General features: G+C 39.8%; 1 protein-coding gene across 1 annotated transcript; it reads left to right on the top strand.

Moving 5' to 3' along the window:
• The first annotated feature begins 6,070 nt into the window (after nt 1-6,070).
• Nucleotides 6,071-26,054, top strand: LOC124616028 (zinc finger protein 845-like). The gene is made up of 2 exons (XM_047144246.1): nt 6,071-6,733; nt 25,233-26,054. Exons 1-2 carry the CDS (start codon nt 6,236-6,238, stop codon nt 25,992-25,994), a joined length of 1,260 nt encoding a protein of 419 aa, XP_047000202.1. The 5' UTR covers nt 6,071-6,235; the 3' UTR covers nt 25,995-26,054.
• The last annotated feature ends 219 nt before the right edge of the window (nt 26,055-26,273 follow it).

The following is a 26,273-nucleotide window of genomic DNA, read 5'->3' on the forward strand; positions in this document are numbered from 1 at the left end:
TAATTTTACTGTATACCGAGTGAATTGGCTTATCTGACGAATGTGCTACCACCTAACGGAATTTACACCAGCTGCCAAGCGAATGGAAATATAGGTGTGTCGCAGTGTGCTACCATCTAGTGGCATTGACATAAACTTGGGGTTGAGTGATAAGGCCAAGCTGTGCATGCCACGAGTTGTGCATGTTATTTACCTGATCCCCATGCATTAGGCCCATAAGGCAATTACGTCATGCCAGCCGCCCATGGGCAGAAGCTCTTTAAAAGATGCACAACTGAAGGCATGTTAGCGTCCCCGATGCCAAGTTTCACGGAGTCTAGAGGAGTAGCAACGTGGCATAGCCCAATAGATTTAAGTACCGTATATTTCAGATTACTGCATGTATATTATGTTTAACAGTATTCAAAGAAAATTAACCAATAAATCAGCAAGGTATCAAAAGTCTGGGTGTTCACATGCTCTTGTGTCCTTATACAGCAGTCGCCACTGATTAGCAGCAGATGATGTGGAAAGCAAAGGGAAACCACAACGTTAAAGATCCACAGACATCCCAAGCACCAGCAGTAAACCAAGCCAGTATCTTCTTTAAAATTTTCCAGAGATAAAATAGTCCCCAAATCGGATCTCCAGTTGGGGACTGCAAAACGTACAGACAAGATGAAGAAAACCAATCGCTATTTTAAAATAGCCACTTGGAATGTGAGAACACTGCTGCAATTCAGGAAACTAGAAAACCTAAAACTTGAAATGGAACAACTGGAAATCATATGCTCGTCATATCAAAGATGAGATGGCCCCAATCAGTAGACTTCTGGTCTGGAAAATACCGAGCCATTCACAATGGAACTGATCAAAACAGGCCTGGAGTGTGTGAGGAGTTGAAGTAATTTTAAGAAAAAAACACTACCTCATTTGTCAATGTATATTTGCAACGCATCTGTAGAACAATACTAGTCAAACTTGAAAGTAAACCAGAGGCCACTGTGATAATTGTGTAAAGTTTATATACCAATGTCCAAAGAAGAGGATGTGGTAGATGACAAAATATACGAAGACATAAGTAAAGTGACAGGATATATTAAGGGAGATAAAAACTTGATTGTTATGGGTGAGTGGAATGCAAGTGTGGATGAAGAATCGCAAGAGAGGACAGTGGGAAACTATGCACTTGGAAGAAGAAGCAAAGCCCGACTAATAGAGTTCCGCTCCAGGCACCAATAAATTGTTGCAAATACGCTTTTCCAATACCACAAGCCAAGAAGATACACCTGGAAGGCCCCAAGAGACTTAAGGAGACAACATTTCGATCACATTTTAGTGAAATCCTGTCTTAAAAACCAATAAAAGACTGACAGAGCTATCCATCTGCTGACATAGACAGGTCCACAACGTAGTTGTGACGAGAAGTTCATTCATATTCAGATGTGTGAAGAAAAAGATTGTAAAACAGAAATGGGAAATAGCAAAACTGAAAACTGAGGACCTTGCAAGGCATTTAGCACAAGAAACAAACAAAATAACTAAAAAATTTAAAACATGGCAGAGTAAAAGCAAATTGAGGACGAATTAAATCTGTTATATAGAAATCACCAGAAAAGGTAGTTGGAAAAACTAAACCTAAAAACAGGAGGAAACAGATTTCAGCAGGTGTTATTCAGTTTATTAAAAAGGATGAAAAGGAAAAGCTGAATACAGAAGATCAAGGAATTTAATCAGCAGAGAAGCCAAGAAGCCAAAATGAAATTTTCTTGAGGAAATGCGGAGGGAAGTGGAAGAAAATATGAGAAATGGAGGAACTGATATAATCTACAGAACAGTAAAGAAACTTTTTAGCAAATGCAAAATAACAGACTCAGTTACAGCAGATGATGAGGAGGGAAAAATGCTATTTGATGAAGATTTGGTGAAGAAATAGAAAGAACACATTGCGAAATGGTATGACAGAACACCTTTAAAAGAAGATGTCATAGGAAAAGAAGGGGAATAGATGAAAAAGGAGATGACATTCTGCAAGAAAAATATGGAAAGCTCTTAAAGATCTATAGGAGCATAAAGCAAAGGGTATTGATAACATTTCTGCTGAACTAATCAAGAATGTTGGTGACAACATGAAAATGATGCTGCTGAAACTGATTAGGTCAATCTATAACATGGGAGACATACTAACATGGGTCCTATTCTGATCAAGTCAGCAGCCACAAAATGTGATCAGTAGGGAACCTTAAGCCTAATGTCTAATGCATCAAAAATTCTTATAAAGATAATTGTGAGGAGAATTGGAGAGGCGGTAGAGGCTACAGTGAGTGAAGACAGTTTAAATTTAGGAAGGTGTTAGGAACAAGAGAAGCAATTCTGGAACTGAAACTTCTTATTGAAAAGCTAATACAGAAAAATAAACCAGCTCATACTACTTTTGTATACCTGGGCCGGCTGGAGTGGCCATACGGTTCTAGGCGCTACAGTCTGGAACCGCAAGACCGCTACGGTCGCAAGTTCGAATCCTGCCTTGGGCATGGATGTGTGTGATGTCCTTAGGTTAGTTAGGTTTAAGTAGTTCTAAGTTCTAGGGGACTGATGACCTCAGAAGCTGAGTCCCATAGTGCTCTGAGCCATTTGAACCATTTGTATACCTGGAAAAGGCATTTGATAATGTTACCTGGCAGGAGATGTTCAGAGTGTTGAAGAAAGTAGGTCTAAAATAATGACATGCAAGTGATACACAGTTCTATAACAATGAAATGTTGTGATCAGTAATTTGCATCAGGAACTAGAAGGAAAAGGCATGAGACACGGATCTGCACCTTCTTCTCTTATATTCAATGCTTAAACCCAGGAAGATACAGAACAATTTCATGAAACTGCTAAGGTGGTGTTCAAAACTGATGTGCAGAAGAGAGATTTGCTACATTATGCAGATGATATTGGTGTTATCATGGAGACGAAAGAAAGTCTGGGGAGGTCCTCAGCACAACGGAAAGTATTTTCTGCAGTCAGCGTTGTATGAGAATAAATACACGAAAGACTAAAGTAAAGGTATGTAGTGCTGAAGAAGAGTATGAAGCTTTAAGAATAAGAACTGGAAGAGATGAGCTGGAGGTGACAGAGCAATTTACCTATTTGGGAATCTGGATCACAAGGATTGGTAGAAGCCAGAAAGAAATTAGAAGCAGAATACAGCAAGGTAAAATTGTATTTAAGCTGAGAAAGAACTTACTCACCAGCCAGACCATCTGTCTGGAAATAAAGAAACGAGACATGAAAGAATTTGTTTGTAGTGTGGCTCTATATCGGTGTGAAACTTGGACAAGAGGAAAACAAGAGAGATGACGGCTAGAGGCCCTGGAGATTTGGTGCTACAGAAGGATGATGAAGATCTGTTGGAAAAACAGAATTACCAATGAAGAGGTGCTGAGAAGAGTGCAGGAAACCAGATGTCTGTGGAGACACATCCAAATAAGACGAGACAAACTTGTGTATCACATTCTGAGACTCAATAAAATTGGTAATTCGATAGCATACCCGTCATAACATTGGTCTTGTACAGTTTTTGCTGAGTAACGTCTGGCCGCACTGTTAGTAAACGTAGCATACAGAGCACTTGGAGGAAGACCGCTTTGCTATTTTCGGCAGAGGGCGTTAGAGTATGGCACCGTCTATCTGCAAATTACTGCACATGCGTGATTTCCGCGCCTGTGCATTCTTCGCGCACATGTGCTGTACACGGGGCGTCGAAATGCGGATGCTGTCAGTCGTACCTAGCCACCAGCAAGATTCAACACATGAAGATGTCGGACAATTGCTCCGAGAAAATATTTTGGAATTTGCACAACGTCATCAGGAGGCAAACCCATGAATACTATTTACCTCAGTAACGTTAATGGGACAACAGCAGGGGGAGCTATCGAGGGCCCCAGGGACAGCCAAGGATGTCATTCATACAGCAGATTATGAAGAGGCAATAGACTTAAGAGGGGATTGGCATACTCTACAAACCAATCTCAGGGTTGAACGCACCCTCTACTGCGAAAATTATTACCGTTTGACAGTTGGAGTGGCACTAGCGCTCCAAGCACTGAGAAAGCAGTCACATGCATCGTGCCGAGCGAGGTAGCGCAGTGGTTAGCACACTGGGCTCGTATTCGGGAGGTTGGCGATTCAATCCTACGTCCAGCCATCCTGATTTAGGTTTTCTGTTGTTTCCCTAAATCGCTTCAGGCAAATGCCGGCATGGTTCCTTTGACAGGGCACGGCCGGCTTCCTTCCTCATGCTTCCCTAATCCAATGAGACCGATGACCTCGCTGTTTGGTCTCTTTCCCCCAAATCAATCCAATCCACATGCATCGTAAGGATAATTTTTTAAAAAGTTATTTTACTTAATCAACGAAATAGTTATTATGTTTTTGCGTTCCATGCATTTTCGAATATGTATATAACTGCAGCTTTCTCTGCTGACAAAAAGAGAAATAGGCACATATTTCATGCATGAGAAGCATGTATTTCTGTTGTTGGTTCTTATTATGAAAGCCACTTGACGTGTGAAAATTTTGTATTGAGTCTAATGATTCACCCATTCTTACACTTCACTCGACTTTCAAATACGTGAATAGTTTTGTAAATGTAATTACTTTTGCTTCAAAACTAAATGTGTTGAAGATTCTGGGTGTTTTGGCTCAGATGTTGCAACAGTTGTGGAATTGGCTTCCACTGGCTTGGGAAACAGTTCTATTGGTTTTGAAGTTTTATTATCACATCTGTGTGGTTTTCCCTTCCGCACAAGATGCAGTGGCTTACTTGGTACGCTAAATAATATAGGTATTACGTTCCAGTGATATTTTTCATGTCTGGTGCAAAGTGAATTCAAAAGTGCGCGACTTTTTTCTGGTCATGTGTTGTTTTTTTATCTTTGCCGTAAGACTATAGAGTCTCCTAGTTTTTGTTACTTCTCTGTTTTTTCTTTAGTTTCTTCTCATTGTGAGTTTTTCGAATAAATATTTTTTCGTCAGCACATTATACCGGGCGGCTGTGCAATTATTTGTTGTAGGCAAGTCGCCTACATAATTGGTGACCCCGACGTGATCTGAACACGCAACATTCTGATCTGGAGTCAGAGGGCCTCACACACTGGGTGCAGCAGCTAAAACGTCACTGCACAAATATACGTTGCTCGCCACCTTCTCGCCATGGCAACCGTAAGGTGTTTGTACACAAAGACTTATACGATTGCTCTCACGTAATGTTGCGAACAGACTCAGTCAAATCGCCTTTACAACCACCATATACGGGCCCGTTTCAGGTGCTGAGTAGAAATAAGCATACTGTGGACATAATGTACAATGGTGTTCCAACAAAGGTATCGATTAAACGTGTCAAGCCAGCATGGATTTTATCCTCTCCGACCTCTGACACCACGCCTGTGCATCAACACATGATGGACGCAGAGCATACCGAAACACCGCTCAGTACATCGTCCGAGACAGGTGAATCACCACCACTAACAACAACGTCACCACCCCCAAGACACCCGACGCACACCAGAGCTGGACGTCGAATAAAATTCAAGTATCAAGACATTCCTGAGGCTCCGCACTTTAAGGGGGCGGTGGGGAGGGGGTCTGTGAGGCAGTGATATTTTTCATGTCTGGTGCAAAGTAATTTCAAAAGTGTGCGAGAGTTTTTTTTCTGATCATGTGTTGTTTTTTATCTTTGCCGTAAGACTACAGAGTCTCCTACTTTTTGTTACTTCTCTGTTTTTTTTTTAGTTTCTTCTCATTGTGAGTTGTTTCGAATAAATATTTTTTCGTCGACACATTATACCGGACGGCTATGCAATTATTTGTTGTAGGCAAGTCGCCTACAAGCTTTTTGGCCACTTGGTGCGCTCTTATCGCTGTGAGTAACAATGCGGAGACTGAGTGTTGGGATTTTACGTTAGAGTGCTAGAACGATAAAGAGAAAGCTCGAATCAACGTTCCTACCATATGTGACCGACTAGAGCCTCTGCTACTATGTCGGCTGACCGCGATAGGTCGAATAAATACTCGAATCAAGCGATAAATCGATGTACGGTTGTGTATTGGTGTTTATAGTCGAACAATGTGCGTTTCTGTTTACAAACATTTCTTGCTGTTTACATTTATTACATTTACTATAGATATTTGTAAATGATGGTGTTATAGTTTCCAGTAATGACGGCTAATTTCCATTTGAACTGGTATACGGTTTAGAACATATAAAATGGAGCTACTAAATTACAGTAATATTAGTGGAGAGAGCTCTCACTGCCTCGTTTGTGGTTCGCATTCGTTATCGCATTACGTTGATCTGACTTTAGACACTTCATACACAGCCCAGAGTGAGACACCGGTAAAAGACAAACTGAGAGCAATAATTGGAGATAAGTGGATAATACCACAACCCAACCCTTCGGTTTTAGTGTGTATTCCGTGCGTTCAGTTAGTCAATCAATACGACATTGTTGAAGGTCAGCTGTATAGCATAAGGGCACAGCTATGTGAGAAGTATGTTAGTTTCCATGGCAGCATAGAATCGACAGAAATACAGCGTGCAACATGCATGGATGTGGACAAACAAAACGCCGAAGACAGCGGATGCACAAGAGGCAAACGACAGGCAGCTCAGAAAACACGCAGTTCTTCTGGGAGGAAGAAGAAATTAGGATCTGAGAAAAAGGAACTTCTGACGTTAGAACCTATTCATAATACCTGCGCTCAGGTACTGGAAATTATGGATAACTTGCCCTTGAATTTGACTTACATACTCCTGTTGCTTAGGATTTAGAGACAAAGTGACGGGATTCATTGTCAGAATTGATAACATTTACGTGTTATTTAATACAGAATGCTAAAATAAAAATGTTAATCATCGTTTGATTATTTTGTACAGAACTTAGAAAAGTTACTGCTAAAAAGGTATACAATGCACAGGATGCAGCGAATATAGCATAGGAAAAAATTTGTGTCTTAATTATGTACAAAAATATTATAAATCTCATGATTTATAATTCTTCTACATATCTCACAGATAATTCAAAATACACATGCTGTTACCAGAAACTGCTGTTTGTTGTATTTACAAAACATTCTGTGCAGGATGTTCCGAAACTATTCGTTCAGATTAATACAGGAGCACATCAAAGCAAATATATTGAGTTATGGTATGTATGATCACTGGTGGCAATTTCTGATGCTAAGGACAATTTACACAGAAGATCGTTTAGCATGCTAATTACAACAGTGGCATTCACAGGAACTGCTCATATGTGCGACCATTGGTGTGTGTGCATGTAGTACATTGTCTGACCAATGATTGTCATGTCTGAAACTTCCTGGCAGATTAAAACTGTGTGCCCGACCGAGACTCGAACTCAGGACCTTTGCCTTTCGCGGGCAAGTGCCCTACCAACTGAGCTACCGAAGCACGACTCACGCCCGGTACTCACAGCTTTACTTCTGCCAGTACCTCGTCTCCTACCTTCCTTCCTACCTACCTTCGGTAGCTCAGTTGGTAGAGCACTTGCCCGCGAAAGGCAAAGGTCCCGAGTTCGAGTCTCGGTCGGGCACACAGTTTTAATCTGCCAGGAAGTTTCATATCAGCGCACACTCCGCTGCAGAGTGAAAATCTCATTCTGGATTGTCATGTCTGTTTTAAGGTTCCTGGAACGGTACTATCAGTGATGGCAACTCTATCGACAAGGTCTTCTCCTGTTTCCACATTAGTTTCACACACCAGTTGTTTCATATGCCTCTCCAGAGGAAAAATCCAAACATGAGGTCAGGTGACCTGGGTGGCCAGGCCATATCCATTAATTGCCAAAGGTGTCTCTCAGATGATTCCTCACAGCAAAACTGAAATGGACAGGTGCCCCATTGTGCTGGAACCTATCACCAAGAATGTCAGCCCACACATTAACACTGAATTACTGTTGATGAGCACGAGGTTGAGTACCTTGTGAATTCAAGTGTGTCCAAATGTACAAACTGTAGATATTTGAATATCAGGACCAGTCAGTGACACGAGCACATCTCACATCAACACCGGTAGGCTAACCAAAGTTCCCTGACATTGTAGGTTGACTTAAGAGACCATACGTTCCTTATTGACATGTATTTGTTTTGATGTTCTCTTTGTTGTGTATTAATTTAAACAAATAGTTTTGGAATACCCTGTTTATGACATTGGCAAGTCCACTGCATTACTTGCTGAGAACTGACAAATTACTTACAGAATTACTCTTAAAACAGGCTATTTTGCGCCATTTGCTTTTAGTTCACTTCGGGGAAAAAATCACCTAATTTTACATTTCTTGTTCACTTTTTACTAACAACATACTCTAATATCAGAACAACACTTCCTAAGAATTTTGTGTTACATGTTTCTTGAATGCTTCTGTTGTCTTCTCCTCGTCCTTCTTGCTCTTCTTCTTCGGTATCTCTGTTTTACAACAGGTATTGACTAGATCTCTCCACTTTCTTCTGTTGTGCACTACTTCCATAATCTGCTAGTCACTTTGTCCTTTCTTAATGTTATCCAGCATTTGAAGTCTTCCTCTGGCTGTCTTTCCTTCATCTCAGCTAAGACGTTTTCCTCATTCGTACTGTGTCCACTACTTTCCTTTTCTATCCTATTCTTGAAGATACTTCTTGATTCTGCCATTTCATTTCATGTTTAGCGTTCTTCACTGAAACCACATTTCAGAATTATTTAAGTATTTTTCCTCATTCTTCTTGACTGGCCATGATTTGCTGCCAGACAACGCTACACACCAGATAAAAAACCTGGCGAATCCTTCTCTTAATTCTATCAGAATTGTTTTTGCTGTCAACAAACCAGTTTTTTAAAAGCTCCTTGACACATGGATATTCTGCTTTTTACTTCCTTCACACAGCTTGAATTTTCTGTCAGTAAACTTCTTAAGTACCTGAAGGATTTTACTTGTTCCAAAGTCATTCCTTCCAATGATATTTTGACAGAACCTGTATCTCTACTAATTCTCATTGCTTTGGTTTCTAGTACAGTTATCCCCATTCCATACATTTTGTATCACTCTTATGATCCTCACCATCATAAATTGTTGTTCTCTCTCTGTTTCATCAACACTGCTTGATCATCTGTATATGCGTACTTAATCACCTTTATCCTCTCTCCTCCCCCTGCTAAGCCCCTTGGTTTTCGTTGATGTGTTGTCTTAGTTTTTTGGTATAATTATTGCAAAGTGTTGTTGATAAACAATGTCCTTGTGTAATATGGTACCTCTTCCAATTTTACAGCCCCTTAATGCTACTAGTATTAGGTCTATATAGCTTAAATAGCTTTTGTTCTTCTAAGTCTGAAGCTCATCTGTACTATTTTCTTCTCATTTACCAGCATGCAGATGTTTCTAAACAGCATTTATGCACAGTGTGAGCCATCCATGTATGTACTGAATTGTGATATTATTTACATGTAACCACCCTGTAATATGTTTGTCTGTATGATTCAATGATAGCCTAGGTGTTGCCCGTCTGTTTTGCTCATTATACATTGTTAATGTCTTCTGTAGGTTTAGTGGTGATGGCGATCCATTGAAGGTAACAATGTGTGCATTATATTGTATACTATCCTTTTATGTTGTTTTCTTTGTTTTATGAAGTTGCAATGATAGAACTGTAGTGTACCCCGAGGCCTAGGTTGGGTTGGAATGTGATAGTTTTGTTGTGAGTTGGTGAAGCAAATGGATGTATCACAACAAAAAACTATTTTTGTTAAACAAAGTTCATGGTGACAGACTGATCTGTGTTGTAGGTTAGGCTATGATTTGGTGAAGCCAATGAATGTTTCATGACAGTATTTTTTATATGCATTCCATATTTATGTTTATGTCTCTGATGAGCACCTGTATTAACTCACTATGGTTTGATTTTTTTCAAGTTTTTAATGTGTTTGTAAGCATTAGTAACAACATTCGGGCCAACGGAAGTGTCCAATTCCGCCTGTCTGCTTTGGCCCTTGACATCATGGTGTGGTATGTGAGGTCATCTTGGCACAGAGTTTTTGAGCTGGTTGTGTTTGTAGGTGTTATGTCGTCATATTTGATGGTGTCCTTTGGCAGTGGCTGTAGACGTGCTGAGTTTAACTTGTGGTGCTGGGTTCATTTGAGTTTTGATTGTCATCATGCTAACATGGTTTTGAGTTTAGGTAGTTGGTGTGACAATGTGGATTGTGGAAGTGTTTTCAGTGAGTGATTAAGATTCTTTTTAGTTTGTTAGGTCTGATCAGTTTGGTGTCTGTTGTGTGGAAAGCAACCTAATTTTTTTAAATCTTTTTTTAAATTTATTTTTTCCATTTGGTATCGGTATGACAGTGATGTTCACGAGTGTATCATTATGTTCTGAGATTGGTAATGATATGATGTCTATTATACAGCTTCTGCAGATGTTCAGTCTTATTGCTGAGTATGTTAGGTACCACATTTGTGGCATGGCGCTGTCAGCGCGTGTGTGTATAAGTCACGTTTGTTTTGGTGCTATTGTATAATAATTGTGATGTTTTGTATGTTGTATAGTCATGGTAAGTTGGTTGTGTTTTAATAGATATAATGAATATGGTGTATTTGGGTTTTTGAGTTGTGAGGGTTTTGGTTCTACTTTTCTGAGTTGTAGGTGTTGGTTTTTTGGTACCGATAGCTGCTATATAGATCATGGGAAATGTCCAATGCCACTTTTTGGCTTTGTAGGTGTTTGTTTTTTAGTGTCGGTAGTTGCGGTTAGCTATATAGGTCAAGGGAAGCGTCCTATTCGTGTGATTTTGTTGGAGTAGCGGAATGCTGTAATTAAAATTTTTCTTATATTATTTGTTTTGGGATGGTGCAATGTTTTTTTTAATGTTGTATATTTAGCTTGTCCCTGTCCTAAACCCCCAATATTCTGCAGTTGTCCGGTTTGTTTCAGTTTATTTTTGGAGTGAGATTTTATTGTGTCATTTTTACTTTTGTTCGTGTTTGCTGGCATGTGTCTGTAGTGACATCACTGTCTTCGTTTTTTATACGCTGGAAGTAGTCATTTCTGCCATATTGATGATGTCATTGGTCAAAGGAAACGGATGAAATTGGACACTTGTGTAATGCCCAATATTCCCAGCTGAGAACCCCTGTTATCTTTAGCTCTACACCTACTTCTACATGATTAGTCTGCAATTCACAATTGGCAGAGGATTCATCAAACTGCCTTTAAAGTACTTCTCTACCAACCCACTCTTGAACAGTGTGCAACAAAAATGAACACTTTAAGTCTTTCCATGTGAGCTCTGATTTCTTTTGTTTTATTATGATGATCATTTTTCTCTATGTGGGTGCTGCCAACAAAATATTTTCACACTTTGAGGACAAAGTTGGTGATTGATTGAAATGTCATGAGCAGATCCTTCTGCAGCGAAAAATGCCATTGTTTTAATGTCTGCTACCCCAATTTATGTATCATATATGTGGCACACTCTCCCGTATTCCACAATAATTTTATTTTGCTAATGATTGTGTATTGTTAGTGACATCTGTCATTGGTCATTTCGTAACCCTTGTATACTTGTCATGTTGGTGACATCATCTGGCTGTCAGTGTGGTCACATTGTTAAGTAATCCCTATGCTGCTTCTGCTGCCACAAAAACTTATGCTGTAAATCACAATCATTGTTACTTTTCATAAAAGGGCTAGTACAATCTGAAAACAGCATTGGCTCTGTTGCTGGCAAGTGGTTTGTTATAGTATTTATAAAAGTCGGGCATAAAAGTCACCTGACACAGAACCCTGAGGTATACCGTAACTAACTTTCCTATATCCTAGAAAGTAATTTCCGTTTTCATGACATATTCCCACAATCTACTTTGTGTGTTGCAGGCAACTCTACAGATACGACATATGTATAATGCTGGGTAGCATTACAAATTGGCCTTTATACTGCCACATTGCTTGACAGAATAAATATTTTTGATTTAGCTTCTACATCATAATTTCAAATTACTGAAAAAATGTTGTTGTACCTGTGTCACTGTACGAAAATATAGTTAATCATGAATTAATCAACTTGTTAGAGAAATATTTCACCACAATCTTGTAATTATTGTAAATTGAAAGTGTTAGTGCTCAGAAATAGATGAGGATGTGCCTCTTCTGCATACAAAACACAATTAGACTGCTCCCATTGAGTGTTAAAAGTACCATGTTCCCTTGATGTATTGTGTCTCTCTGTTGATAGCACCTCCATCACATAGTTTGTACTGCGATATGTATTAGATACCATTTTCCCTTGGTACATCAAAGCCTTTTGATAGGCCAAATCCAAATGTTGATAATTAAGTATATGTTTAAAAACAAAGATGATGTGACTTACCATACGAAAGCACTGGCAGGTCGATAGAAACACAAACAGACACATACATACACACAAAAATCAAGCTTTCGCAACAAACTGTTGCCTCATCGGGAAAGAGGGAAGGAGAGGGAAAGACGAAAGGAAGTGGGTTTTAAGGGAGAGGGTAAGGAGTCATTCCAATCCCGGGAATACTCTTTGTCTTTAAATATGTCTGCTTGTGTCTGTATATGTGTGGATGGATATGTGTGTGTGTGCGAGTGTATACCCGTCCTTTTTTCCCCCTAAGGTCTTTCCGCTCCCGGGATTGGAATGACTCCTTACCCTCTCCCTTAAAACCCACTTCCTTTCGTCTTTCCCTCTCCTTCCCTCTTTCCCGATGAGGCAACAGTTTGTTGCGAAAGCTTGATTTTTGTGGGTATGTATGTGTCTGTTTGTGTTTCTATCGACCTGCCAGCGCTTTCGTATGATAAGTCACATCATCTTTGTTTTTGAATATATTTTTCCCGCGTGGAATGTTTCCCTCTATTATATTGATATCATTAATTAAGTATATGGATTTACTGGATGGGGCAAGGAATATAAAATGTTTTGCATTAACATTTATTTGTTGCAATTCTCACCGATGTTTAGATACAGTGCATGTGAGTGTGAAAAATCTGATCCCATCAATTATAAACTTATTACTGATATGCTTCTGTACAAACTGCCAAGTGATGTAACACAGTTACAGCTCTCATTCCAGAGCAGCTGGTGGTCCATTCTAACGATTTCCATTTGAATGAATTCATTGTAGTATTGATGGAACATCAGACTCTAGTCAGTCTTTCTTCCTTCGTTAATTTAATCATACTCACCTGGATAGCTGAGTGTGTTAAGGCACCCATATCCAGAACACTGTTAGGTGCATTTGCCCTGGATTGAATCTGCCTCATGGGTTAATAATGGGAGCTGGTGTCGCAGCTAGCTGGGATGTGGATTTTTAGCAGTTTCCCACATCCATTTAGTAAATACCAAGCTGGTTAGAGGGTTCCTTCTCAGTTACATGATGCACAAACACTTTGAAAAATATCTTCTGGGTATTACGCCACATCATTGCTAAAAACTAACAACAATAATAAACTAAAATTGACATTTTGGCCGAATTGCAACGGTCTTCCTCAGGGCACAACAGGCCCTGAGGAAGGCCGTTGCAGTTCGGCCAAAACGTCGGTTTTAGTTTATTGTTGTTGTTAGTTTTTAGCAACGACGCGGCATAATACCCAGCGGCTGTGGAAGCCTACATTCTTATAACTTTGAAAAATGATGCAACATTTGACCATGTGAATTACACTAGATGTAAACGGAGGACAAACCACCCAGTGCACCTTAACAAACCAACTAATAATTGCAACCAAAATATATAGTTCATTCTAGGACATTTTTAATAGCCACTTTATGTTCTGGGGATTTGAGGAGGGGAATGAGATTGATGAAGCAGTAATTGGCTGAATCCAGTAACTCAAACTTAATTCACAATAGAAAACTACGATCATCTTCCAACAGAGGACACTGAAAGTGAGGATACAATCCTGATATGATTTTTATCAGTGAAGAAACAGCTTCACAATATTTCAAGTGCATAGTTCCTCCAATTCCAAGGACCCAACATAGACGTAGGAGACCATGTGTCAGATCACTGGAGTTATAAGAACCCAGGCAGTTCCATTCAGAAGAAAATACAGTTTCAAGAAAGCAAACTTGAATGTGTTCTCAGAGACACTAGAAAACATTGTGTTGAAAATAAATCCTTGTCATGAAGCATATGAAGATTTTGTAGGAACCATTCGGGAGTCGTCTCTCAAATCCTTCCCCTGTGAATGCCGTACCAACTCATTCTTTGTCTTAGTAAAGGAAACACCCATCTGTTGGAAGAATACATGAGCTCTTTGAAGAAAATCCTTTTAAGGAGCAAACATCACATGTTGCTTTAAAACTTATTTGATCTTTACATAAGGTAAGAGAAATTCTGGATGGAAATGCTAGAAGAACTAGACATGACCAAAAGTAGTCAAATCACATGGAATCTTCTGTGTCGCCTGAGTAATGAGCGAACCTAAAAGAAAACTCACCCAAACATTTCCCCAAGTGAAATAGCCACACAACTTCTTAAAATTGGCAAAACAGAAAAATGTGGCAAAGGACCTAAGATCCAGAGGCAAGAACACCTAGAAACGAATGCACTGCCAACTCCATTTAGTGAAAAGAGGTGCAAAAAGCTATACAGCAATATAAGAACAACAAGGCATGTGGCTTGGATGACAAACGAATCAAGCAGATAAAGAAATTTGGACAACAACACTGAAATGGCATGTGGAATTATACAGTAACTACTTAAAACAGAGCAATATTCCAAAAATGTGGAGGGAATCATGATAAATACTATCTTGGAAACAGAAAATGAGCCTCAGAGCTATTGGCTTACCTGATTATTATGCTGTATTTATAAGATATTTGAAAGGATGCTTTTGAACCATCTGTCACTGAAGATTGATAGCTCATTTACAGCTGAACAGGCCAGTTTCAGACCACAAAGAAACTGTACAGCACAGGCAGTTCATCAATGCAGCACGTAGAAGATGTATTTGAAAGGGGGAAGGTCACCAGAGTGGCATTTATCAAACTTTGGTCTGTTTATGACATGTCCAGTATCACATAATGCCTCAGAAGAGATATGCACTGACCCAGGACTATGGTGTCACTAGAATAACTGTGGCCATACAGCAAAATAAAAGATTCTTTGTTGAATTTCAAAAAAGATATAACTGCTGGAAGAAACAAAGAAATGGTCTACCACAAGGGAGTGCACTGTTGCCTTTGCTCTTCAAATTTTACAAAAATGATCAACCAAGGCTTAATTCATGCAAGAGTTTCATAGGTGTTGATGACTGTGCTTTGACAATGTAGACAGATGACTTTGAAGAAGCAGAACAGGTGCTATAACAAGAACCACCTCATGGAAAACCTATTCAAAATTCAAGTCTGTGCTATGCACTTAAGAAATAGACAGGCAAGAAGAAAACTGAAAATGATTTGGGAAGGAATCAAGCTGGAGCATTGTTTTTATACCCAAGTACCATGGAATTGCCTTAGACTGCTCACTTACCAGTGGAACTGCCTTAATGCCTAATGTAAGGTGTCAGGCCAAGATGACATCATCCAGAAACTTGTTGGTGGTTATTGGAGTGCCCAACTCAAGGTGGTCTGTACTTCTGCTGTGGTACTCTGTTTCTCGGCTGGTGAATATGCCTGCCCAGTGTTGCATAAACCTATCCCTCTGAATGAAGTAGATGTAGCCCTTAATGAAACAGTAAGATTGATGATTGGATGTCTGGAACCAACTCCTTGGTGCAGCAGTTGGCACACTGGACTCGCATATTGGAGGATGATGGTTCAAACCCATGTCCGGCCATCTGTATTTAGGTTTCCCATGAGTTCCCTGAATTGCTCAAGGCAAATGTCGGTATGATTCCTTTGAAAGGGCATGCCAATTTCCTTCACCATCCTTGATAAATTGTGCTGCATGGCAGGCATATCTTGTTCTGACATATGTTGGAAAGTAGCCACAAATGCCAAAAGAAAGAAAGTCAAAAACACGAGTTACACACACTGCATGCACATACTACTCCAAGATCTAGGCTGAAGTCAATATCTGCACTATATACATCAGCCAGGGAAGTGAGAAAAAAACTGTGGACAGCCAAAATAAGTCATCTGCAAGCATAGCTCCTTCTGACGTGTGTTGGGAAGCAGCCACAAGGGAAGTAACAACAAATGCCAAAAGAAAGAAAGTCAAAAACATGAGTTACACCCTCTGCATGGACATGCTCCTCCAAGACCAAGGCTGAAGTCAATAATATCTGTACTATATATGTCAGCCAAGGAAGTGAGAGAAAAACTGTGGGCAGCCAAAATAAGTCATCTGCAAGAAAGGGTAAAGCCAGCAGTATGCTTACCAGTTGGACACTACTTAGACTGGTCACATGGAGATCACTGAACAGTTTACAAGGGGGCATTGGCAAACCTAAGGACAACCTAATGAAATGGGGATACTTTAAAGGGCCAACACTTTGTGAATGTGGAGAAGTATAGACAACAAAACGTTTTGCCCCGGTTCTTGCAATGAGGAGTTGCTCAAGGCACAAAAAATGCTGTAGAAGTTGCTCACTTTTGGGCAAAGACTTCTTGATTTCAATCTTGTCTCTCTCTCTCTCTCTCTCTCTCTCTCTCTCTGTGTGTGTGTGTGAAAATTCATTCTATTTCTTGTCTTGATCTTGTAAATTTATTGAATCCTAAGTGTATGCTTCTGACTCAAGTAAATAAATTACCTCATCATTCTGATTAATGAAGCAAACAAATTCATCAATTTCAATTACAAATGAGTTACAACCACTGGATCACCATACTCCACCAGGATGAAGACTGAAGTCTAGGAAGACTTTAAGACTATGAAAAACTCCTCTTCCACATCTTGACAATTCATCTCAAAAATGTGTCATTACTGAAAGATGTGGATTTCATCATAGCATATCCATCAGGCCCTAGCATTGTTCAAACATTTTTTTTAACTGCAGGTAATGTGTAAGTGTTTCAGTGGTTGTATGTGCTTCTCTGAGTAACATTCCTTAATTGTTATGTTTATCAAACATATATCATAGCTTTGTTTGAATATATCCTGCCCGACACGCCCACCATGGAAAACTGATGGTCCTTGTAGAAAATCAATTGTTTTGGCATGATTAACATTCATATTATAATCAGTCTCAATGTCAAGAACTGTTTTGTAGATCGTAGGACACCAACATTAAACATGATGCGTGCGATTGCGAGGCATCTTGCCGACTGACTGCTGTCTTACCAGGATACGCAGTAATATAGCAATGCACACATAGGATGACGCCAGGGACTGATAATGGACTTAGAGTATTTTGGCAGCAGAGGAGAGACCCTATCCTGGATGCATGCTGTAGACTAGCAGCGCACGTCCCCATGGGCCGAGGTGGCACGACAATAGTAGCGGCCTAGGTCGTCGGCCGCACAGCGCATTCCCATTGATTACGCAAGATATGTTTACACACAGAGAGGTCAGGCTTGGAGTTAGTGGGTGAATAAGACGAGAAATTAAAACACTTTTCCAACAGATCGATATAATTTATTGAACAAACTGTCGCATCAGAAAAGAAGGCAGAAACGAAATGATACTCTATGGTTTGAGAGGGTATGTAATGTTACTTCAGTGGTTACAATACTGAATCAGATTTACCAAGACCTTGGCAATATGAGCTCACTTTCAGTAGGACATGCATCCCCTGTGGCAGGAATGCTTGCACTTGTTCAATTGGGAAAGATGTCATAAAACCGTTGTATATTCCCCAGGGACAACCTGGTGCATGACTGGTCCTTAATATACTGGTCACCAACAGTGGGATAGAGTTGGCATTTAAGTTGATCCCATAAGTGTTCTGTTGTGACAGACCTGGGGCTCTTACTGGCCGTGGGAGTACCTCAATGTCACACTGAGACATTTGTCATGTGTGCTCGAGCATTATCCTGTTCAAAAATGGCACCGTGATACCGTCATGTGAGAGATAGCACATAAGGATCCAGATGTCCATGATGCACCCTTGTGGTATCACAGTTCCCTCATCACCACCAGGCACGACCTGAAATCATACCCGATGGCTCCCCACACCACTGATGTCAGAAGTAACATTGCTGTGCCACTCCAAAATGTTGGAAGAATGGGACCTCTTCCCAAGTCACCACTTTATTCGTTGAAGATTGTCATCCAGGTTCGTCATTTAGCACAGTGTGACACCATTCATCAGCAGCCCGTGCTTCCGAGTCACAGCACCACTGCATATGCAGCTGTTGCGTTGTGTTAATAGCAGCCTATAAATGGGGCGGTAACACCTCAGTCTGGCTGCTGCTAGCTTCTGATCTCTGATGACATGGAAAGTTGCAGGGAGTCTCCTATTGTTTTCAGGTGGCAGAGACAGATATGAAGGGTTTACAATGTATTTGGTGCATGTCCTTCCTTGTGGTGGTCAGATGTGGTCAACTGGAACTTTGACAATGAGTATGCCTTCCTTCACGTTACCATGCTGCCCATTGTAGGGCCACTGTCACATTCGAATGCTCCACAAATCTGGATACTCCACGATTTGACTAGCTGGCCAAATGGAGACACACAACAAGGCCCGTTTCAAACTGTCTTATGTTCTGATAACGCTGTCTCACACAAGTAGGTGGCATCTCCATTCCTTGCAACGATCACTCTACATCTGACACTGTTCACGTCTATTATGTACATTATCAGGCCTGGTAACAACACTAAACATGAACAACACTAATGCTCTCGGGCAGCCACTCTACCTTTCATAGATAATTGCAACTCTAATCATTTACCTGCCTGCCAATGTTTTGTGCATGTACCAAGTTACAGTGACATCTGACGGTATCTTCTGGGTGCTTTACTTTTTTTATCAGTCAGTGTATATTTTCACTGGTAGTTCTTCATTTGTAGATCAGAGGATGAATCCATATTTTAAAAGTTTATTTGAATATTGACAGCACTCCTTTTTCTCAGTCCTTTTGAGAGAATATACTTATTTCACTGTCTAGATTCACAGTTTTTCATTGCACTTCACTGAAAACAGGCACAATGTACCACATGTACCCACAGTTTCAACAGTCTCAGTAAAAACACCTTGTTCTGTTACAGAACTTTCATTTACCGCCAACATGAAGTTTTTTGGTCACAATCTGCTGATCGACATGGATGAGCTTACTGAATTTCTCTTCATTGTGACCAACTGCAGTTTCGAAAAGTTAATGTATCATAGTATGAACTTTGGACATCTGTGCAATTGTCTGTGGATGTCATTTTGTGCAAATTTGTCAGAAACTCAACATCATATCTCCATTTCATAGACTATTCCAAGCAATTTTTCTTGTGGAATGAAGAAGAAACTGGAATTTGAGAATAGGAGTTTCTAATTGTAGAGATGGCTTGTTGTACTTTCAGAAACTGACATCAACTAATGCCATTGCCCCTGATGGTCTCATAAAATGAACTTACCAGAAATTAATGGGAAGGTTTGAGCTGCTCTATACAACTGGCACATGGTGTACACATTAAAGGGTGATACAAGATATGTTGAAGCATTACATTTGATACAGCCCTCATAACTAATTTGAGTTATGAATTTTTCATTCTATAATGGAAGTGTACTAACTTGCTATGTTCACTAAATGGGGCTAATTTAAATTTTTACACTTGTTTGTTTGTGTGTTTGTTTCCCTAATTATGGATGAGACTTTAAAATTTTCTGTTGGTTATGCCTAAATACAGTCACCATGTTAATATGAGTATTCTTTCCATTCAACTCTGAGGTGAAAATATCACTGACAGTTTTTACAAAAGTATTAGACCTAAGTACAGGGTGACCCAAAAGTCCGTAACATTTCAAAATTCAACACATCATTAAATAATGTATGTAGAGAGGCAAAAACTGACACAAATGCTTGAAATGACACAGGGTTTATTTGGGGAAAAAAAAGGACCAACAGATGGCATTTCATTTGATACAAAATTAATAATGAGCATAACAACTGATTTTTGGCAAAGATAATGTTCTTTATAACAAATGCTCAACATGTCAGCCATCATTCATCAAAAGTATTTGTAGTCAAGGGACAATGTTGTAGGCAGCACTGTACAGTATGTCAGTAGGTATGGTGAGAAATTGCTGTTGGATGCCCTAATGAGGTTGGTCAGGCATGGTAGACTTTCAGCTTTAGGTAACCCCACAACCAATAATCACATGGATTGAGGTTTGGGGATCTGGGAGGCCAAGCATAATGGAAGTGGTAGCTTAGCACAATATCCTTACCAAATGATGTGTGCGAGAGATCTTTCACACGAGTATCGATATGGGGAGGAGCACCTTTGTGCATAAAAGTTGCACCTTCCAGAAGGTGTGTATCAGCGAGGCTAGGGATGATGCTATTCTGTAACATATCAGTGTATCTTGCACCCGTCATGCTGACAGTTTGAAATGCAGCACCCCACATTTCCTCAAAGAAAAAGGGTCTGATTCATGTGGCAAATCCAAACCACACATTGAGTTTCTCGTCATGCAATGAATTTTTCACGACAATTCTAGGATTTTGAGTAGCCTAAATTCTGCACTTGTGGGTATTGTTGACAGACCCTTGGAGTGTGAATTGGGCTTCATTGGTCCACAATATGTTAGACAACCAATTGTCATCTTCGTCCATTTTTTTAAGTGCCCATCCTGTAAATGCTCTCTGTGTTACAAACTGGTGGCTAACAGTTCATGATGACACTGGATTTTGTACAGATAGAATTGGAGGGTACATCTTAGTGCTCTCCAAACAATAGTGCATGCAGTGCTGGCACAATGTATGACTACATGAACACTGACTTTACCAAGTGGAGATGAACGTGCTAAAGTCTTCATTTCTTCCTAAACTGCCCGAGCAGCAGTAGCGCTTGTGTCTCGTCACCCACTATGGGGCCATTCATCTAAACAACCTACGGCTTTGAACTTCATGACGATTTTCTTCACAATGATACTTGTCAGGGGACAGATACCCTTCTTATGGCGATAAGATAGTATGGCCGGAGTAGTAGATTCTCCATTTTGATAATAAAACTTCTGGCAGATCTGACTCCCTCCCTCATTTTATTGATTCTCAAGTGGTGTCACTGATGTGTTGCAGACCATCACCACCTGTTGGCTGGTTTTTGTAGAGGTAGAAAGAGGAGACCGCTTGGAAGATCCTGGTAGTGGACAAGATGTATGGTGTATACAAGGGCTGTTCAAAAAGTATCTGACTTTTATTTATAAAATAAATCTGTATTCAGATACAATTGCATGACACTAGTCACCTTCAAAGTAGTCCTCAGCAGCTTCTACACAACTCATCCAACACTGATGCCACTACTGGAAGCTTTGCTACAAAGTCCCTTTTGGTATGGTGCACAACTGCTTAATGTCTTCTCTGTTCTGGAATCTGATCTCTTTTAGAGCCTTTTTCAGTGTAGGGAAAGGCCAGAAGTCACTTGGTGCTTGGGTAGGGGAATAGGGAATTTGACAAACCACAGCCATTTTGTGTTTGGCCAGAAAACTCTGAATTAATTGATAACTGTGAGCAAGTGTGTTATCGTAGTGAAGGTGCCAACTGCTCGCTAACCACAGGTCTGGCTAGCTGCATATCACTGCTTAACCAAGGTGAAGCAGAACCTCTTGATAGTACTCATTATTGATGTTAGTACCTTCGAAGGCGTACTTGTGATGGACCATGCCATTGGAGTAAAAAAGGTGGTTAGCATGTCTTTCACATTGCTGCAGACCTGCCTCGCTTTTTTGGGTCTTGTGAGCAATGGATGCTTCCATTCCGATGATTGGAACTTTGTTTCTGGGTCTTACCCATAAACCCCAGAACACATAATCAGGAATCGTTGTTTTAAGAAAGTTGGTCTTACTGTTCGCAGTATCCAGCATGACCTGTGTGATAACTGAATGAAGTTGCTTCTGCTCAGTTATTAGCAACTGTGGCACAATTTTTTTAAGATCCTCCTGAGGTCCAAATGTTTCCTTAAAACAGAATGAATGGATCCAATACTAATTTTAATCTTGTCTGCAAGTACTCTGATAATGCTTCGTCTATCCTGTATCACCAGGGTCCTTACGTGATCAATAACATTATCATTTGCAGATGTAGAGGGCCTACCTGAATGTGCTTAGCTCTTCACTGATTAGTGGCCATCTTTGAAGCAGTTGTGCTACTCCTTTACCCTTGTGGAACCCATTACTTTGTCCCTAAACACTTGTCAAATCTTGTGGATTGTTGAAACTTGAGAATCTCCAAGCTTAAAACAAAATTTTATGCAATTCTGGCATTTTGACCTCAACACAAAATCTGACAACTATCACTTACATGTGTTCACTTGTCAGTGGTTAGCCAGTGATTGGTTGTTTCCACAGCTGTGAAAAAAAATCAGGCATGCACACTATGTGCTCCTACAAACAGAGAGTACACATGCCTCCATACCATTGTTGTTTCAACAATAAAAAGTAAGGTCAGATACTTTTTGAACAGCCCTTGTATATTGAGGGATTCATTGGTGGAGATTAATGCCTAGACTGCAGGAAGGGAGCGTTTGATATGGAAGTGGTCCCGTAGGACAGTGTCATCCTGGTTTCCATATTAGTCCTACTGATTCTCTCTTATGTCTGTTCCTGAAATGTGAAGAAGTTGCAGGTAGGGATGAAATTGAGTAAGATCAAATAAATAATGTTTTAAGGCATTAAGAGACGTAGTGTTCTAGGAGTGAGAGACAGTGTGTATATGGGATGGTGATGTGAAGTGTGATCACTTTAGTAGTGACAGGGAGGTCGCCAGATGGAAGAGATGTGAGAATTAGTTTGAGATGTTCCAGGAAGAGGTTTCTGTCTTTTATGTAGGCTGGGAGATTCTGTGTAATGGGCTGGAGATGTTCTGTACCAGGACTTAGATGCATTCAGGAATGGTTTTGAAGCCTGCTACACTTGTGTGGCAGGGGTGATTGCTATTGTGTATTTCGTGAAATAGGTAGAAGTTGGAGGTGTATTGGTCTGGAGGGGTAGGCTGTCCATGGAGTAAGTTGTGAGCCCTTGTGAGAGGCATAAGGTTTTTAGGATTTTCTGCAGTTCATTCTGGATGCACAGAATTGGAACATTGGGAACAGTTTTGAACACTGGGGTGTCTCAGAGCTGACAAAGCCCCTTTGCCATGTACTCACCATGGTCAGCTGCAATAGTAATAATCTTTTCAGGTAAGATGATAATATAATGGTCTGCTTTCAAGTTGTGATTAAGTTGGAACTCAGAATGAGTATGAGTTCAGGTTTAGGTGATACTTCTCAGGAAGAATTAGTAGACGATGCTCAATGAACAGAATTTGTGGTATGCCAATAGAGGGTGATTTTGGAGGAGAGCAGGAGGATCACTTTTGAGATTCAGATTGAAACAGTCCCTGGCAGAGTTTGATGCTCAGTCTTTTGATTGTGGATTGAGATTGTGTAGTGAAGTGGTTTTTGCAGTCGAGGTTATGGAGAACAGGTCTTTGAATTGGACACTAGTTGATTTTAGGTGTGAGACTGGGGGATTAGATGTTTGGAAAGAATAGATGTCCCAGAATCAGGGAAGGACCTCCAGGCAGATATTCCCTCTGAACACCCTGCTTCTCCCCCCCCCCCCCCCCCCATGCCATGCCCTTGTTTTTCAACAGGTACAGCTCCCACTTCCAAAAAAACTCAGAAGCATCCTCCCCTCCCCCCCCCCCTTTTCCCTCTACCCCCTTATCCCTCTATCCCTCCATTCCATGTCATCCAGTATCACCCAACTACATCTGATTACATACTGTGCAAGGCTTTCCTGTTCCACTTGCAAATAGAGTGAGGATCACGGCCACTCGGGCTTCGAATGCTTCCATACGTTACCCTGCAAGGATGAGTTATTAGCACCCTCTCTCACCCATGTTATGCTTTTTTTATTTTTATTTTATTTTATTTTTTTTTTTGTTATTTAAGGCACTGTGTCACTTTTTACTTGCTTATCTTTATGTTTCCCTGTTCATCTCTTTTTTTGGTTTCTCCACATTCATTTTTCCACTTTCCTCTTAGTTATGAATTGCAATATTCATTTTACTTACCATTTTTCTTTCCCTTATTTAGTGTATTTGCCTTTCACACTGTCCTATCATCTCATGACTGAAACTGTCACATTGCTTACCAGTTTACTATTGGGATTACACGCTCTTTGATGCCTCCCCTTATCTTTCTCTTGTTTTGGCCTGTCAACAAGTGGGTACTCCCAACCTAGTGTCTGAGTGACATTTCCTTCCTTTCTAACCTCCTGCAACATCTCTCTCTTACCTCCCCGAAAAAGGAACGAACAGTTCCAAAACCTAGTATAATTGTTTGTGCTTTTATATGTGTCAGTTGCAACACTTAGCATTACGCCTCTGGTCAGCATTTGTGTCTCCTTGTAGTTTTATGTTTTTCTCATGTGAATTTAGATACTATTAATATAGCTTCTATTGATTATGTAACAGTTATTGTAAGTATAGTTTTCCTTTGACATGTGTGTCTAGTGCCCTTTATGTTCGCTACAACCTTCAATATTACATCTTTATTGTCCACGTGAATTCTCATATATGATCTGTGATACTAATAAGATTAACCCATTTACCACTTGCAAGAACACCTTCATTCCACTCTTCCCATTTCACAGTCATCCACATTTCTGACACAATGTTTTATGACTTAGTTGTGTTTAGGTTATGTTGACACACCCATTATACATTGGCCATAGATATTATTTTTTATGATAATTTTATTGAAACAATTGCAATCTTTGTCTGCTGTGCCTGTTTTCTTATGCGAATATATGAAGGGCTTATTTCAATAGTGATACAAGTCCATTACCTCCACTTTCCTGCCTATAATGATTCTGAAATTAATGATCCAAACAAACAGAAAGAAAGGTTCATCTCTAGCAAAAGCCATATGCTTGAATATTTCTGGTATCTCAACTGTAGATTTTTCAGCGCTCATTTAACTTCAGGGCTCTTTATCTCAATATGAATAAAATGACTTGTACCACTATTGAAATAAGCCCTTCATATATCAATGTTGTGTTTGTGATTTTTTTTTTAGGCAGAAGATGTTTTGAAATTATAACCAGGTAACTGAAAACCGGTAGAGATGGTATTTGTATTTTTGGTGTCTATAACAGTAATGCTATATACTTAATTACAGGGAAATGGAAAGAAAAATAAAGTGGGTCCCAGTTTTCATTGGCCTCAGAGTGCAGTTGATACCTTCCTGCAAAATACTACTCACTTGTCAGAGATTCCAGGAAATAGCCATGTAATACAAAGAGAAACGGATCACATAATACAGCCTTACAACAATAACATAGAAAATACTTCTTGGAAAACAACACAGACTGGATCAAATCTTTCCAATGAATCAAGCAAAACACATCTTCAAGATTCTCATAATGTATTGCCTGAAGATGAACTAAGTGCAGAACAACCTGAAGCAGTATATGATGAACTTCATGGAATGTTGATTCCAGGTGAAAGATTACGGATAGGAATTGCATTGTGTGTTGAGGGGAGCACATCATACAATTGTTGTTACTGTGGTCATTTATTTATGAATGATGTGAACTTAAGAGGTCATGTTCTTTCTTCTCATCAACCTGAAGTTTTGACAGCGCAGATCCCAGTCGAGCTTGGATTGGGAACAAAAGTTAACTGTGGAGTTCAGTTATCAAATGTTACAGCTGTTTCTGAATTTGCAAAGCCATTTGTTTGTATTTTTTGTGATGGAGCATTCAAATTTAAGAGTAACATATTTCTTCATTTCAAGGAGAAACATACGCCATATAAGCCATTTTCGTGTGTGGATTGCCAAGAAAATTTCAGGCGCACTATCGAACTTTCAAGGCATCGAGTGTATTATTGCCCCTTTAGGAAGAAGGCCCAAAATGTACATGAAAAGAAATTGAAATAATTTATTAAATCTATTGTAATTAATATTTTATGATTGAAATAAAAACTGCAGTTCATTTTATTACTGATGCAGTGAAGATTTATTTGCTATATAAAAGTTACTTCATAGGTGAAGCTCACTGAATATTTAGTAGTTGTTTCTAATACAGAAGAACATTTCAGACTTGAGTCTTTCTCTCTCTTTCCATCTCCATAAATATGAGCGGATCAGAAGATGGAAGCCTGTAAGCTCATCCCACTGCCCCTTTTCTGTTATTTCTACACCATGATCTTTCTTGTT

The sequence above is a fragment of the Schistocerca americana genome, chromosome 5, assembly GCF_021461395.2.
Source record: "Schistocerca americana isolate TAMUIC-IGC-003095 chromosome 5, iqSchAmer2.1, whole genome shotgun sequence".
Lineage (NCBI taxonomy): Eukaryota > Metazoa > Arthropoda > Insecta > Orthoptera > Acrididae > Schistocerca > Schistocerca americana.

Excerpts from the sequence above, each read along its gene's own strand:
- LOC124616028 (XM_047144246.1), top strand. The coding sequence starts at position 6,236 with ATGGAGCTACTAAATTACAGTAATATTAGTGGAGAGAGCTCTCACTGC. Across the intron at positions 6,734-25,232 it reads TTCATAATACCTGCGCTCAG|GGAAATGGAAAGAAAAATAA; the intron begins GTACTGGAAATT and ends ACTTAATTACAG.